At 40.5% G+C, this 16,946-nt stretch overlaps 1 protein-coding gene across 2 annotated transcripts in view; it reads left to right on the forward strand.

Annotated features, from left to right (window-relative positions):
* Positions 1 to 2,575: 2,575 nt before the first annotated feature.
* The window catches only part of UGGT1 (UDP-glucose glycoprotein glucosyltransferase 1), a 108,713-nt gene continuing 94,342 nt past the window's right edge, over positions 2,576 to 16,946 (forward strand). For both annotated transcript variants that reach the window (XM_029224766.1, XM_029224765.1), the window contains exons 1-4: positions 2,576 to 2,778; positions 7,541 to 7,676; positions 12,769 to 12,851; positions 15,239 to 15,369. In XM_029224766.1, coding sequence (XP_029080599.1) covers positions 2,721 to 2,778; positions 7,541 to 7,676; positions 12,769 to 12,851; positions 15,239 to 15,369 — 408 coding nt within the window. In that variant the 5' untranslated portion in view covers positions 2,576 to 2,720. The remainder of the gene's footprint in view (positions 2,779 to 7,540; positions 7,677 to 12,768; positions 12,852 to 15,238; positions 15,370 to 16,946) is intronic.

The following is a 16,946-nucleotide window of genomic DNA, read 5'->3' on the forward strand; positions in this document are numbered from 1 at the left end:
TCCTTTTACCCAGTACATCATGTCTGGGTTTCAAGCAAAAATTAGAGCCATCCTGAAATTCAAGAAAAAATATAATCTGAAGAGATAAAGCATCAGATCAGACTCAAATATGGCTGAGATTTTGGAAATATCAGACTAGAATTTTAAAGTAACTTTGTGTAATATGCTAAAGACTTTAATGGACAAAGTGGACCACAGGCAAGAACTTCCGTTTGTGTCCTCAGATGGGAGAAAGGCAAGGGAGCTCTCTGGGGTCTTTTCTATAAGGGCACTAACCCCATTCATGAGGGCTCCACCGTCATGATCTAGCACCTTCCAAAGGCTCCACCTCCAAATATTATCACATTGGGGGATTCAACATATGAATTTAGGGATGTGACAGAAACATTCAGTCTATAGCAGATGGTGATAAGATCAGTGGTTGCCAGGATTTCAGGGGAGAGGTGAATAGGTGAAGCACAGGGGATTATTAGAGGGGTGAAACTATCCTGCATGAAGCTGTAATGATAATTATGTATGCATTTGTGAAAACCCATAAAACTGTACAATGCTAAGAGTGAACTGTGATGTAAAATATAGACCTTAGTTAATAATAATGTATCAGTATTATTTCCACAATATTGAGTTTTGAGAGTCCTCTATATATTTTAGATTCAAGTCCTTTTTCAGATATGTGGCTTGGAAATTATTCCGTTTGAAAACTATTCCATATATTCCATTACATATACGTAACCCTAATGTACCACACTAGTGCAAGATGTTAATATTAGGGGAAACTGGTATTGGGTGTTTGTTAGGTGTTGGGGTGGGATGGTTATATGGAACTGTATGTACCATCTGCTCAATTATTCTGTAAAATTAAAACTGTGCTAAAGGAGCTTGGGATGAACATACACCCACTACTATATATAAGATAGATAACCAACAGGGACCTACTGTATAACACAGGGAACTCTGATCAATATTCTGTGATAACCTATATGAGAAAAGAATCTAAAAAGGAATAAATATACGTATATGTATAACTGAATCACTGTGTTGTACACCTGAAACTAACACAACATTGTAAATCAACTATACTCCTATAAAATTAATATATATATATAAAACTACTAAAAATATAAAGTCTATCAATTATTTTTGAAAGTTTGAGTCTTACTTTTACTTATTTTTTCAATGAGAAAAGAGGATTAGTTTATTTCTTATATTCCTTCCACCTTTAACATTTATGATTTTCACTTTTAAAAAGACTTCATTTTTTGGACTTTGGAGCAGTTTTAGAGCCATAGCAAAATGAGCAGAAAGTGCAGAGAGTTCTCATATACCCCCAACGCCACACATGCCCAGCCGCTTCTGCTATTAACATCCACAATTTGCTACAATTGATGAACCTACATTGGCACGTCCTTACCACTCAAAGTCCATAGTTTACATTAGGGTTCCTGGTGTACATTCTGTGGGTTTGACAAGTGTATAACTACATGTATCCATTACTAGAATATCATAAAGAATAGTTTCACAGCCCTAAAAATTCTCTGTGCTCCACCTAATTGTCCTTCCTTCCCCCTAACCCACTGGAAATATTTGTGGTGCTGGAATAGTTCTTGATTTTGGTGGTGGTACCACAAATCTACACAAGTGATAAAATGACAAAACTATACAAACACATTGTACCAATGTCAATTTTCTGGTTTTGAGACTGTAATATACTTATTTGAGATGTAACTATTGGGAGAACCAGGTACATGGGACCTCACTGTACTATGTTTGCAACTTCCTGTGATTGTGTAATTATTTCAAAATAAAAAATTAAAACAATAAAAAAATCTGCGTTTAAGTCAAACAAAATAGCACTGAATTTTCTGAGAAAATTTTAGAAAAAGAGAAACCCAACTTTCCTAGAAGTTCTGCACTGTCACTTGATTGTATGCTATAACTAAGCAAATATTGGTGTTATTCATGCATCAATAGTAGAAGACCAAGTTAAAACAGAGAGCAAAAAACTAACTCTGTAATTCAGTGAATTAAACAATTCCTTTTTTATGGAAGCATCACCTGAAGTGATTTTAAAAACACACAACAGAAATCTACTAACACAAAATCTCCCTCAAGAAATAAATTTTAAAACAGTCATTTCCATTCCTTAAAATTATTTGAAATCCTTTTAGTCCAGCAAGGAACAGAAAGCCCAGTAGTCAGCTACAGAAGTTCTTAAGCACAGTAGAGACATATAGCTATCAGATTAAGGCAAGTGTTTTTAGTCCTTGCTCTGCCATTCTCAAGCGAAGGGCTGTTTGTGTCATATAATCAAAAGTCAGTTAAAATTTTACACTTTCTATGTAAAAGAAGCTTCTGGGTCTCAGCTGCCCCCTTTACGAGACCCCACGACCTCGAAGATCGACGCCTCCCTACCCACACTGAACTGCAGAGAGCAAGGAGACAGGCGGGGCCTCATCGGATGTAAGATGGCGGCCGAGTGACGCTCTGGGCGGCTCCGGCCGCGACTCGGTAGCCGGAAGTCCTCCGTCTCTAGCCAGTAGGAAGCGGAAGTAAAGGGCGGTCGGCGGCAGGGCTCTATCTTTGCAAGGCCGGCTTGCGAGCGGAGCCACGGGAAAGGCGCGTGTAGGCCGCTCACTGGCGCAGCTGCTGCCGCCCCGCCGCTGCGCCGCCCCGCCCCGGCGTTGTCGCAGGGGCAGTCGTGGACGAAGCGCGGCCCCGGCATGGACTGGAAAGGGTCTGCGGGCGGCGCGTGTGCTGCCGCTGCGCGGCCGGTGACAGGTACCCCTGGGGGGGTGGCGTGGGGAGTTCTCGCGGGGGGAGAGAGGGTCTGGGGAGCGAGGCCACCTTGTGTCCCGGTCACCTTGAGCTTCCGTTTCTTCCCTGACTCAGTTTCCCCTCCTGTATCCCAGCCCTCCCCTTTTTTGCGAGTCCCCCGAGTTGTCCCTCGGTGTCCTCTGGGCACATACCGTCTCTGCGAGGGTGGTCGCGGGCTCTGTTTAGTCGTTTTGAACCTTCATTGAAGAGGTTCGAGACCCGTGTGCCCAAGTGCAGACGGAGGTGGGGGAAGTGCCCTAACGTGAATTTCGTCCAAGCCTGACCCCAAGTAGGCTGAGAACCAGCAGTTTGCAGGACTCCGGTTGGAGAACGAATGGATCTTTTTATAGATTTCTTTTTTCCCTAAAATGAATTCGGGTGATGAATATTGGTTCCGTTTTCATTTAATACGAGGATCTGGTGGCTGAAAATTGGATGATCCGGTTTCACTTTTAGTGTGGGACCTGCCAGAAGAGAAGGATCTGCGTACATCGCCAATAAGTTATGGGTGGGAGCTCTTCGTGTTCCTTGGCCAGAATCTCTAGATCGTTTTGCATTTCTTGCCCGATTTGAGAACTAGCATATTTTGTTCATTCAAAGTCCTGGGGTCTTATGCCTTACTGTGTTACACTGTATTGGAAACATTCATTCATCGTGTACTTGGCCAGCCAACTTTACTGTGTGATGTTTGAAGACATTTTAAATAGCTATATGACAACAACACAAAATTTGGGTTGATTGTAGCCTTTCCATTTGACTTGATTTTGTTAAACTTAGCTGAAACTCATTTTTATTGAAGGAAATAAACGTTGCTTTGTACAGTAGTAGGGCATCTTCACAGTGCATATTTAACTTGAGGAGAATAAATTGAACTATGGAGAAAATACCATTAGACTTTTTCTCCAGTTACTTGCGATCATTTTCATATTACATGTATAGTATCTAATTTTAACCTGAAATTGCATGTATGTGGTTCACAGCAAATGGGTTTTGCTAACAGGTATAAGTGTATATTAAGTTTAAATTTTTCAGAAGTAAATTTATTTCTCAAGAAGAGTACTTCCTGTTATTTTTCCTTGCTGTTATCATATATGTTGAAACTCGGATGGCTACTTATTAACTTGCACCCTGCAAGGTTGTTTTGAGTTTGTAAGCTATTTTCTTCAGTTTAAAAACGGAAAAAGAAAAAGTTGATGATGATTTATAATTTTATGCCTCTTCTGTTTCCAAAAGTGAAAAACATTTGCCATAATATAATTTTGATTAATATTTTTGATAAGTGAGCAAGAGATAGTGTCTTTAAACTAAAGAAACCGGGCCACACACTAGATCTTACTAGATGAATCTTTTGGGCGTAGAACCTATTAAAGACTCTTTTTAATTTATCCATCATGCTGGAAGCGTGATGCCTGTAATCATGCAGTGCCACGCTGCAGATTCTGACAGCTGTTATTTCACAGCTTTTAAGGGTTCCTTTTAAGGTCAGAGGGTCAGAGTGATAAGGGATCTCGTAGAATGAAGCCATCCTCAAACAAAAGGCCACTCAGTGACGTTCTTATTTCTACTTCTCTGGACAACCTTTTCCTCTGGTGTTACCTGTGGTATCAAGGATGTGGGGTCTGGGGGTGGGAAAGCTCTTCTTTAATGTGTAGCTTTCCTCTCTTTCCCATCTCTACTGATGCTGTACTGTGCCCCAGAAACTCTCTGTCTCTTTAAAACAGGGCAGGGGGATCTCTGGGTGAGTCATGGTACATAGACTTTTCATTTTCACCCTTCTTAAGTCTTAGGCTTTTTGTAGCGCCTTTACTCTTGTTGCCACATCCCTTTCTTCCAGTGGCTTTCATTCATCCCTTAATGAACAAAGTCTGTGTTTATTTTATTTTGAGTGCCTCCTGTGTTCCAGGCATTATGCTAGGCATGTGACTGTGACCGACAAAGCTCCCTGTGCTTGAGGAGCTCACATTCAGTCCCCAGAGCCAGCCCAAGTATGGATCTGTTCAGGCTGGTTGCTTGGTTTGGTTTGCTCCCAGCTTCAGGCTCACACCCTTGGTTTCAAGTTGAAGCTCTACCTCTCTCAGCCACCTGGGTCCCAAGGACTCTGCCCCTAGAGAATCTCTGGACTTGCCTTGGGTCTTGTAATAAAGTCCTTTGCTCATTCTGGGTCTACACAGTATGAATTCTTACCGCTTCTTAAAGCCAGAGGACCAGGGCAGAGAGCATGGTATTGTGGAACTTTTGAAAACAGGCAGATGTGGGTTCCAAACATTGCTATTTGTTAGTCCGGCAAGTTACTTAGCCTCTGCAAGCTGCCATTTTCTTATTTTTCAAGTAGGGATGATAGTGTTTCACGCATCATGCAGCGTATTTATGGACTACCTGCTGTTTGCCAGGCCCTGCGCTGTTGGCTGTGGTGGACAAAGTGGACGAGGCTGCCCCCCTCGGGAGCTGCAGTCTCCTGGGGCCTTGTGTGGAAGGGCTGGGTAACGAGTTTGCAGAGCGCTTGGCAGTGGCGCTGTCCAGGGTGATTCGCCCGGAGTAATTGCTCTGTAAGTGCGGGTGTTTCCTAGGGCCTTCGGTCCCTCCCTGTCCCCTCCCCACTCTGTGCATGCCCTCGGCCTGGGAGTACTGTGCAGAGGCATCTAATTTCTCATCTGGAATCACCACTGTTGGGGGATTACACGTCTAGGTCCCTTCAGGAAAAATGGTGAACATAGCTGTAGCATTAATACTGCTTGAACATACTTCATATGCGCTGTCTCCGCTTTAGAAACTTAGTGACTTTGGGGGAGGATTTTGTTGATTTTTTTCCCTAGCCACAGAGGATATATTTCCAAAGCATATTTTTGAGGCCTTGTAATAACGATGAGTTATTATTCTGTAATTTAGAAGACAGTTTCTAGTTTCTCTTCCTTACATATTTTAACTGGAGCAGTTAGTTCTGGTGTAGTACTTGACGCTTTACAAAGTGACTTTCACGTTGCCTTCTCAATTCGCTCGTGGCGCATGTTGTGGCAGATACTGTCATTCCTGTTTGAGAGAGTGGGAGACTAAGGGCGAGGGAGTTATCAGGTAAGGTGCCTGTGGTTAAACTGCCAGTGAGTAGCAAACTCCGGAACTGATCACAGGTGCCTGACTCTAAAGGCTTTCTCTTCTTGCTAACCCGTGTTTGTTCTATCATGAGGAGCAGGTTTCTGAGGCTAGAGTGCCGGAGAGAGTTGAGTGGGCTGAAATTGTATGTAAAAGTTTGGGTCCTTCCTCTGCGGGAAATGTCAGTAACTTTTGCTACATTCTGAGAGGGGCCTGCATCGACTTCGACCTCTCCTCCCCCGCCCCCCCCCCCCCCCCCACATTGTTCTTTAGAGATATTGTGTGTTATATGAAGCAAGATGTTGGCACAAATGATAAAGCTTTTTGTAAAAGGAAGATACTGACTGGTTGCTCCAGTATGTGGGCTGTCTTTCCCCAACAGTGTATATTATAACTGGCGTCGAGGAATTGGGGTGAGCTTTACCAGACCTTAACATTCAGAAGCACAAGTTTGGTTTAGTGTTTCCCACATATTCATGTCCCCTTTGGGTTCCCATTCAAATGGGTGGAACTTGGATGCTGACTTTTTATATCACAGTGGAAGTCTGATTAGGTTGTGTTAGGCAGACTTCCGGGGATGAAAACACAGATCAAAGAAGCCTGAAGCCGGAGACCTTTTGTGAAATGATGTGGACACCAAGGATCTCGGCATGCTTGCTGAGGCTGCTGCTGGGGATTTAGGAGGCCTGCATTCTGTGGCCCTGCTGATTCACCAGTGACCCCAACTTTCTTATTTTATAGATGGGCATCTATTGAGTTCTTACATTTCCTCATTCCAGAACCTGTATTTGATTTTACATTCGCGACCCGCCCTATTAGCTTCCTAAGGCTGCCATAACAAAGTACCACAAACTGGGTGGCTTAGAACAGCACTTTATTGTCTCACGAATTTTGGGAGGCTAGAAGTTCTAAATTAAGGTGTCACAGGACCATGTTCCTTCTGAAATCTGTAGAGGAGGATCTTTCTTTGCCTCTTCCAGAGTCTGGTAGCCCTGGGTGTTCGTGGCTTGCAGTGTAATTCCAGTGTCTGCCCCCGTTTTTACTGGGCATTCTCCCTGTGTCTCTTCATGTAGTCTTCCCTCTGCATGCCTGTCTCTCTGCCCACATTCCCCCCCCCCGCCCCTTTCTTTTAATAACACCAGTCATTGGACCAGGGCCTACCCTGATGACCTCATTTTAACATGATTACCTCTGTAAAGACCATATTTCCAAACAAGTTCACATTCTGAGGTACTGGGGTGGGGTAGGACTTCACTCTATCTTTTTGGGGGAATACAGTTCAATCTGTAACACCTTTCATTTGTGTTTTCACCTGTCTAAGCTTTATTTACTCTCCTGCTTCATAAAGTATGATTGTGTGCAACCTGCTGGGCCACCAGCTGACTTTTATATCTCTGTATGGTATAGACAAACAGGAGATGAAGTGCAGCCTTTGTAGAAGAGAGTGTAATGAACGACACACCTTTAGTTGTGTGTCAGTCATCAGCAAACATCTGCTGAATTATCTAGATAGTAGGTGCTGTTATATTTTGGAAGCATTTTTATTTCTGTGATAGTCATGTTCTTTTTTATCTCTAATTATTAAGATTCAGGTTTAAACATTGCCTTGTAGCGAAACTTTTTTTTTTTCCCTTTTTAGGGGTTTGCCATAAAATGGGCCTTCTGACTGTACTCACTGGACTATGGCTGTTTTCCTCAGTAAAGGCAGATTCAAAAGCCATTACAACCTCTCTTACAACAAAATGGTTTTCCACTCCGTTGTTGTTAGAAACCAGGTAAGAAGACATTTTTTTTCTTTCACGTGTTTGAGTGAAAATGTAGGCTCTGCTAGTGAATATTCAGGAGCTTTTTAGGGAGTGAGATTCTCATCATATATGCATTTAGTAAGACCTTCTTTCAGTGTGCACTGTGCTTGTGTGCTGTTCACAGGCTGTTAGGACACAGACTCTATCTGTCAGCAGGCTAGGACTGAAATGATTATAGAGATCTTTAGGGATTTCTTTAGACAAATATATTGAATTGGTTAAATTATTATGTTATCTTCCAGGAAAAGTGTAAATGTGGTAGTAATGGAAGAGAGAGTTGTACTTAAAAGAAATTTTCTATTTATTTGAAGAAGGTGTTAAGAGGTGTTTAATAAAGGGAAGAGAACAGAGCTTGGCAAGGTGGGGGAAGAGGACATGCCCCTCCCAAGAACTTGGAAGGAGACCCCAACATAAGAGAGTGCAGGGCCAAGCTAAGAAAGTGGCCACATTTTATCCGATTGTAGCATCTCCAAAATCAGGATGCATTTAATCAAATCAATATGTTATCTTAAAATTGGTGGCATCTTTCACTCAATGTTTCATAAAACAATGATATGTCTTAAAATTGACAGTGTCTTTGGGCAGCATTTCATCCTGCTATTCCTGAAACATACTGGACCCCAGTCTCCTACCCCATCTCTACCTTAGTGCTCCTCTGCTGAGACTGTACCATCTGGGGCTACAGGAAACTCTGGAAGATGATTCGTGCCTGTCTGCCTGATCCCCTACATAGCCATTTCTATCCTGCTTTGTTCCTAGGGTCTTGGTGCAGAAAATGAGTTTCAAAGGCCTAGGCCTTGAAGGGACTTAGAGCATAGCAAATATGCAGTAAATCACATCAAGCTTCCCACTGTTATCTCTCAAGCTAGAAGAGATTCCCTGGTCTGGGGAGTACAGAAGAAAATAAAAGTTGAAGGAAACTTAATAACAGCTCAAGTGAACCCTAAGAAGGAGTTAGTAGATGGATCGTAGAAACCACACATATGTTTTTAGGAAAAAAGAAAACATACATCTCAGTTTCTCAATAAAGAAGATCTCCCAGGGACTTCCCTGGCAATCCAGTGGTTAAGACTCTGTGCCTTCGACGCAGGGGGTGCTGGTTTGATCTCTGGTCAGGGAACTAAGATCCCGCATGCCATGTAGTGCGGCCAAAAAAAAAAAGATCTCCCAAACTTGGAAAAAAGAATTGACAGTGTCTTAAAATTGATAAAATGCAATATAGTCAATGATTTCTTGGGAGATTTTAACCCAAGTGTACGTTTTATTTAGTGTTTGTAATATAAATATAACCAGATACCTCTCTTTTAGTCAGTTTTTTGTTTATAGAGGGAAACTTATTTTTATTGTATCTCAAATAACATATAGCTAGGACCTGTAGAGAATCTTTCCAAAGCATACATTTAGGTAGGTGAGCCATGAGCATTTGGTAACTTTCAGAATTTGATATAGCTGGAAATTTGAACTGTTGTGTTATATCAGTTAACCTTGTGGTCTAATTTTATCTTCTGACATCTTCCCCTTGATCCCTAGGAAGATGTGAATGAAGAGTCTGTTGTGTTGGTAGTGTATACGGATAGTTGTGCCTTCTAAGGCAAAGCCTCCTTTGGTACAGGATTGAGGAGAGGCCAGTGGGAACATGGGACGTGTAGGAGCCCGTCTTGACTTGCTGAGGAGCCTCCCCGACTTCCTGCTGAACAGACTTTCTCCCATCACTTCTCTGTGCCTCCCTTTCCTCAGCAAAAAAATGGCAACCCCCCTCCCCCCACAAAACTCCAACAACCCCGTCTCACCCCCAGAAACCCCCAGACTCCACTGCATGTATTTCATAGTGATGTCACAATAACTAATTTGAGAAATAGGTCGAGCCCCTCAAATGTCCGCGCTTTGTTAGATCTTGGTGGTTGTAACAGTGAAGTGTCTGAAGGTCGTGTGAGGTCCTGGACTGCCTGAGCCAGGACTCTTGTAGCTGAACATTTTTTCTCCCTTTCTGCTGATCTTATTTGGGATGATTTATCTGGTGTCAACCTAAGTCATTGAGATTTACTATCACTTTCTAAATAATTTTGTGCAACTAACCGTAACGGATGTTTTACGATATTCCGCTTAACATTCTTCACTGGATTACATCCCACTACTCTCACTTACACTAACAAATTTCTTGGTGTTTGTATATTGTCTTAGAAGAGTCTTATGGCATATACTTATGGACTTTTGAGAAAGTATGCTAAAATTGTCAGCCTTAGTTGATCAGTTTTTTTTCAGTTTCTTTGATCTCTGTTGAAGTGAGTATTGTAAACTGTTTCCTTCACTGCAACTTACCCATAACAAACATAGCGCCTTTTCATGATATCCTGGCCATTTGCCATTTTGGTTCATTATTTTTACTTCTCTTCTGTGGCTATTTGCGAACAGTTTGCCAAGGAAATGGGACGTGTAGGCAACTCAAAAACACTGCTGTGCTTTTTTGAAACTACTCTATATTCACCTCCAGAGCTAGCTGAGGCCACTCTCCTTCCCTCCTGGGTCCATGGCAGACATTGATGGTGGGTCACAGCACTGTCCATTGGGGGGAGGGTGAAGGGACAGAATCTTTTTCCACACATCGAGGCATGTAGCTAATACAGACATTTTGTCTTCCTTGCTTCTGGCCCTTAGGGACTAAAACTATTCTTGTGTGTATTTTTATTTTTAAAAATTTTAATAAATTTATTTATTTTATTTATTTGACTTTTGGCTGTGTTGGGTCTTTGTTGCTGCACGTGGGCTTTCTCTAGTTGTGGCGAGCGGGGGCTACTCTTCATTGCGGTGCGCGGGCTTCTCATTGTGGTGGCTTCTCTTGTTGCGGAGCACGGGCTCTAGGCGCACGGGCTTCAGTAGTTGTGGCTTGTGGGCTCAGTAGTTGTGGCTCGTGGGCTCAGTAGTTGTGGCTTGTGGGCTCTAGAGCACAGGCTCATTAGTTGTGGCACATGGGCTTAGTTGCTCCGCGGCATGTGGGTTCTTCCTGGACTAGGGATCGAACCCTTGTCCCCTGCATCGGCAGGTAGATTCTTAACCACTGCGCCACCAGGGAAGTCCCTTGTGTGTATTTTTAGGTTGGACCTGATGCTAATGAAGGGTTTGTAGCTTTCTGGCTGTCCATAAAGTGATATATATTTAATTGAAGTAGAGCTCTGAGTATGTTTTGAGCAGCTGTACTTACTAACAGAAATATTGTGTAAATAAAGTTCTGTTATTAAAGTTGAAACAATCATCTACTGAGTGCTTATACAATCATTTTTTGAGATATTATAATGGCCTGAGAATGCAGTATGATAGATTTGAGTGATTGAGATTGGAATGTAAATTCCAGATTTTTGATTTACTAACTCTGTGCCCTTAAGAAAGTTAACAAGTTTGTAAGTGGAGAGAATGGTATATATATATAATGTGCTCTCCCTCTACCTGTCACCCGGTTTTAGTGATTGTCAATTCAAGTCCAATAACCGTCACCACCGCCACCCTCCTACCTTCTCCCGCTAAAATATTTTAAAGCAAATCCCAGACATCGTATAATGTCATCTGTAAAACTATCAATATTTTACTCAGTGGAAGTTTTATCGATATTTTACTCAGGTATCAGAAGCTAAAAAGCAACTTAAAACAAAAAGCAAACAGACTTAAGCATACTATAAACAAATGGCAGCGTTCCTTTTAATAATACCTTGTATTGTTCCTGTCTTCCATGGGTTACTGCAGTGGATCTGGTAATTAATTTTCTTAAGGCTGTTTGACACTTAGACGTTTTAAGACTTATTTATGCAGTGGGGTGAAAAAGAATGTACGTTTAAGAAGCTTTCTTGTAATTATATGAAAAGTATATATTTATATGCATATGGCCTCTGTAGGAATCTAAGCTAAGATTCACTTTGTATTCTTACAAAGAATACAAAGCATTTACTTGCATATCATAATCTATCTGTTTTACTACCTGTTTTCTTAGACTATAAGCTGTTATAAGGTTGGTATGATGTCTATGTCAGTTACTTGAAAGCCTAGAAAATGCCACACTCAAGGAGGCACTAAATAATTTAATACATTATGATGATGGGTATTTTCAGAAACCTATTTTTAGAGAAGCTGTGCATTACCAGGAAATGTTTCTTATGTTGCCATATTTCCGTGTCTAGCTGTGGAGTAGAGTGAGAGTTGTAGAGCCCAGTGTTGACAAGTAATGGGAAAGTCTTCCTTTGGCTAGGTAAGCTGAGATCCAGAGCTGTAGTTTGCTTTCAGACAGGGAAAGACCACCACTACATTGGTATGCCTTGGAGGAGAAGATTACCGATTTACATGAATCATTCAATTAGTACATGCATTTTCTTTTAAGGGATTTTAGGCTCTTGAATGCAGGGAAATGTAGAATAGCCATTTTATTTTAGGTCAGTACAGTAGTGTAAAGTCAAGGAAAAAGTTAAGATGGCATTAAGTTCTAAGACCTGATTTTATTAAATCAGTGCTAACTTTAAACTAATATTTGGTGATTTTGAAAATTTGGATTTGTGGATGTAAAAAGATTACGACGTGCTGCCTTTAGTCTCCTAGAAATTTTCCTAGGGTTCATGTTTTCCTTGGGAGAAACTTAGGCGAAAACATATTTTTTTGTTCTTTGCAAGGTATTTCAGAAAATGAGTGAGCAGAACTAGTACTAGAATTATCAATTTCCTAATTCTGCTTCTACTACTGACAGCATTTTCACAAATGAGATTTCATAACCTTTCTTTATATTGGGACTTGCCTGTTGTTACAACATTTCTATTATTCTAGGTTTCTTTAGGGATACTTATTAAGCTATTAAGTGAATAAACTACTAAGCTAATTATTAATAGCTAATAAGCTAGTAAGACTTGCTTATCATTAGAAAATATATGTTATACATGTTCGTGTATAATATATATTATCAAATAAAAGCCAAGCTTTGGACATTTGGTAACTTAAAAATCTATTTTTACTCTCCGTAGTAATATAGCTTATATTAGAAGATTTCATTAAGTTGTTTTATTTCTGATATTTCCCCCTTTTCTCTCAGTGAGTTTTTAGCAGAAGACAGTCAAGAGAAATTTTGGAATTTTGTAGAAGCCAGTCAAAATATTGGATCATCAGATCATCACGGTAAAATTGAAGCAAATGCTTCTTTGACTTCGGTGTCTGGGAATATATTAGAAAAATTGATCTCTTTCAGAGTATGTGTGGCATGGCAGTTAATGGAATACATTTTTATCTTTAATGACTAGAGTTGTGATGGTAGCCAGCAGAGTCAACACAAACTAGTAATTATTTTTGAAAAAGTTTATAACTTTGGTCATAAGAGCTACCTTTGATTTTTTTTTTTGTTTCTCCCCTTGTTTTTGTTCTTTTGTGTTCTTTTATTGAAAGTGCTACATGAATATTTTGTGGGAGTCAAATTCTTTTAAAATCATTTAGCATTTACTTAATAACCATCAGATTTGATTCACTTTCTTTTGTTATGAACTAATTATACAACTGATCTATTATCTGTTAAGTTTGTTATCATTAAGTTAGTGCCATCCAGAATGTTTTCCATTATGCATGCCAGCCACACACAACTGGAGTGTCAAGGTGTCAAATTAATGACAAGGTAAACTGTATCACTTGTTTACAGTTTCTGATGAGCTTTCACAAACATTTTCCAATTCAATATAAGCTACATAGAGTATGAACATTAATAGTCAAAGATGCTGATACATGAGTAGTTAAAACCTTGAGTATTACATTGACAGGCGTAAGTCCTTGTTGAAGAGAAAATGTGTAAAAATTATGTGACTGCTGTTAATATTTGACTAATTGATTTTTAACTTTATGATATTTAAAAATTAATACATCTTTAAAAAGTCAAGTCTGAATCTTTTTTCGTGATTTAAGTGCATAAAAGTTTTGAACAAGCTTTGGTTACATAATTTGTAAGCTTTAGTTACATAATTTGTAAGCTTTAGTTACATAATTTGTAAGCTTTAATTACATAATTTGGAGTCAGCTAGAGTTGTTTGAGTTATCAAAAAAATCATTTTAGTTTATGACTTCATAAAACAAATTTATCAAAGTGAGTTTTGTAATGAATTTTGAATTCTGACGTTTAAAATGAAATTTCTTCAATATAAATGCTGATGTGTTCCTGGTTAAAATTAGGGGAGTATGAATTCTTGGAAGTGACCATAAAAGTACATTAAACATTTTATTTGAAATACTAGTCATAGTCCCGCCACCCAAAGATAGTCACCATTAACATTCTGGCAACATTTTAAGATATTTCTTTCTGATCTTTTTTTCTACTTAGAAGGTGCTAATGCCATATAGAACCTTTTACATTTTGCTTTTTTTTTTTTTTTTTGCTGTACGCGGGCCTCTCACCGCTGTGGCCCCTCCCGTTGTGGAGCACAGGCTCCGGACACGCAGGCTCAGCGGCCATGGCTCACAGGCCCAGCCGCTCCGCGGCATGTGGGATCCTCCTGGACCGGGGCACGAACCCATGTCCCCTGCATCGGCAGGTGAACTCCCAACCACTGCGCCACCAGGGAAGCCCCATTTTGCTTTTTAAAATGTGAAATATTTTTCTTAAATTTCTTTTTGGAATAGATAATAGTGGTTTAAAAGTCAAAGCTATACAAAAGGCTATACACAGAAAAATCTTGTTCCTCCTGTTTCTCTTGGCTTTTTATAACCATTTAAATTAATTTGTTTAGTCTTCAGTGTTTTTTTCTTTTTTACAATAAATACATAAGTATGTATTCCTATTTCTTATTCTTTCTAAGAGTAAGAAAAAATTGCATACTATGTACATTGTTTTGTACCTTGTGCTTTTCGTTTAATATATCCTGGGGATTTTTTCATACTGGTACATGCGTTTTTTTCCCCCTCAGATAATGTGTTCCAATTGTTTTAATGCTTCTCCCCAAACTACAGTTTCATTAGTATTCTTTAATATCTTGTACTTCCTCATCACACTGCTCCGTCTTGTTGGGTTATTTGAATAGATAACATATGCAGACACTGTGGTTACAAAGACAAGTCATAGTTTCGGGCTTTGGGGCCCCAAAGGCTCTTTGGGAGGGGCAGTTAGTAAATAGGTAAATGAGTAAATGATGTGCTAAGTGAAAGAGGTAAGCGAAGAAATATTATGGGAGCAAAGAAGAGATGAACTTGGTCCACTGAGGCATGGGGTAGGGATAGGCGGTGCCTCCCTGGAATAGGTGCTCTCACAGCTGAATTCTTCCTGAGGAAGAAAGTAGGAGTTAGTCATCCAGGTAAGTGGGAGAATTGCAGTCTAGGGAGAGGGAATAGTCTGAACAAAGGGAAGAAAAGTCCAATTGCATGGTGTACTTCAAGGAATTCTAAGCATTTGACAGCAGTTCAGGACAGTATAGTGGTAACATTTTGCAATCAGTATGCTTTTGTAACACATAGCTTTATACTTTATGAACTATCTTATTTGGATACCTCTAGTCATATAGAATTATTTTGGTTAATGTTCTTCCTGACAGGTACTGATTATTCCTACTATCATGCAATACTGGAAGTTGCATTTCAGTTTCTGTCACGACTACAGCAGAATCTGTTGAAATTTTGTCTGTCTCTTCACTCCTACTCAGCGACAATTCAAGCCTTCCAGCAGGTGAGTTCAGTGCTTACACGTGACAGTATTCTTTAGTGGTTACATATCTTGATCGGCTGTATTGCAGTTGTCCTGGCATTGTATTACAGAACTATACCTTTTCTACCTGAAATTGTCTAGGATTTACAATTTGTTTATAAATAATAAGCAAAATTGATGATGTTAAATCTTCAAATAACATATTATAAAAAATATAATTTGCACTTATTTTCATTTAAGGAAAAATAAAATATCTACACAAAAAACTGCCTACCAGACTTTATTTATACAGCACAGGTGAAGAGAGAGGCGATATAGTTTTTGCTAAACCAGTTAACCCTGAGTGTGATCATAGCCTGTAGATCTAAAAGTGGTTCACGGGAAATACAGCAGATAGGAAATGTGAAACAATATCACAGGAGTACAGTCAGGAAAAGCTAGGATGAGGAAAGCTTTTTAGTAAAATAATCTGATCTTGTCAACAAGTAAGTTAAAAGGAAAAGAAAAGAGGGAAGGAGGAGCTTCAAGAGAGACTTTAAAAAGGTGTCAACTGGGGCTTCCCTGGTGGCCCAGTGGTTGAGAATCTGCCTGCCAATGCAGGGGACACGGGGTTGAGCTCTGGTCTGGGAAGATCCCACACGCTCCAGAGCAACTGGGCCTGTGAGCCACAGCTGCTGAGCCTGCGCGTCTGGAGCCTGTGCTCCGCAACAAGAGAGGCCGCGACAGTGAGAGGCCCACGCACTGCGATGAAGAGTGGCCCCCGCTTGCCGCAACTAGAGAAAGCCCTCGCACAGAAACGAAGACCCAACACAGCCAGAAATAAATAAATAAATAAATTTAAAAAGGTGTCAACTTAATTCAACGTGTGGATCTTGTTGGATTTTTTTAAAAAATTTATTTTTATTTTTGGCTGTGTTGGGTCTTTGTTGCTGCGCACGGGTTCTTCCCCAGTTGTGGTGAGCAGGGGCTACTCTTCGTTGCGGTGCGCGGGCCTCTCGTTGGGTGGCTTCTCTTGTTGCAGAGCACGGGCTCTAGGTGCGTGGGCCTCAGCAGCTGTGGCACTTGGGCTCAGCAGTTGTGGTTTGCAGGCTCTAGAGCATAGGCTCAGCAGTTGTGGTGCGCAGGCCCAGTTGCTCCGCGGCATGTGGGATCCTCCTGGACCAGGGCTCGAACCCGTGTCCCCTGCATTGGCAGGCGGATCCTTAACCACTGCGCCACCAGGGAAGCCCCTTATTGGATTTTGAGTTGAACAAACTCGTAAAGAATAGCAAGAGAATCAAAGGTGTGTATGCTGATTGTATGTTTGGTATAAAAGAATTGTTAATTTTAAAACCTTTTTTTTTATTCTGAAATAAAACCAGCATAGAAAATGACTCACAAGAAATATATAGTATAAAGAATTATAACAAAGTGAACACTCTTGTAATTTTCACCCCGGTCAGGAAATTGAATTTAGCCAGGCACCATGGAAGCCCTTGATGTGCTGTGTCCCCATCACAGCGGACTTTTGCCCTTCAAAAGGAATCACTTTCTTGTGTTGGAATCATTTGCTGTTTTGTTTTTTTTTAAAAAACATTTCATTGCCCAAGAGTTCATCA

This window comes from Monodon monoceros, unplaced genomic scaffold, assembly GCF_005190385.1.
Source record: "Monodon monoceros isolate NGI ecotype Baffin Bay Population unplaced genomic scaffold, NGI_Narwhal_1 Super_Scaffold_16, whole genome shotgun sequence".
NCBI classification, from domain to species: Eukaryota; Metazoa; Chordata; class Mammalia; order Artiodactyla; family Monodontidae; genus Monodon; species Monodon monoceros.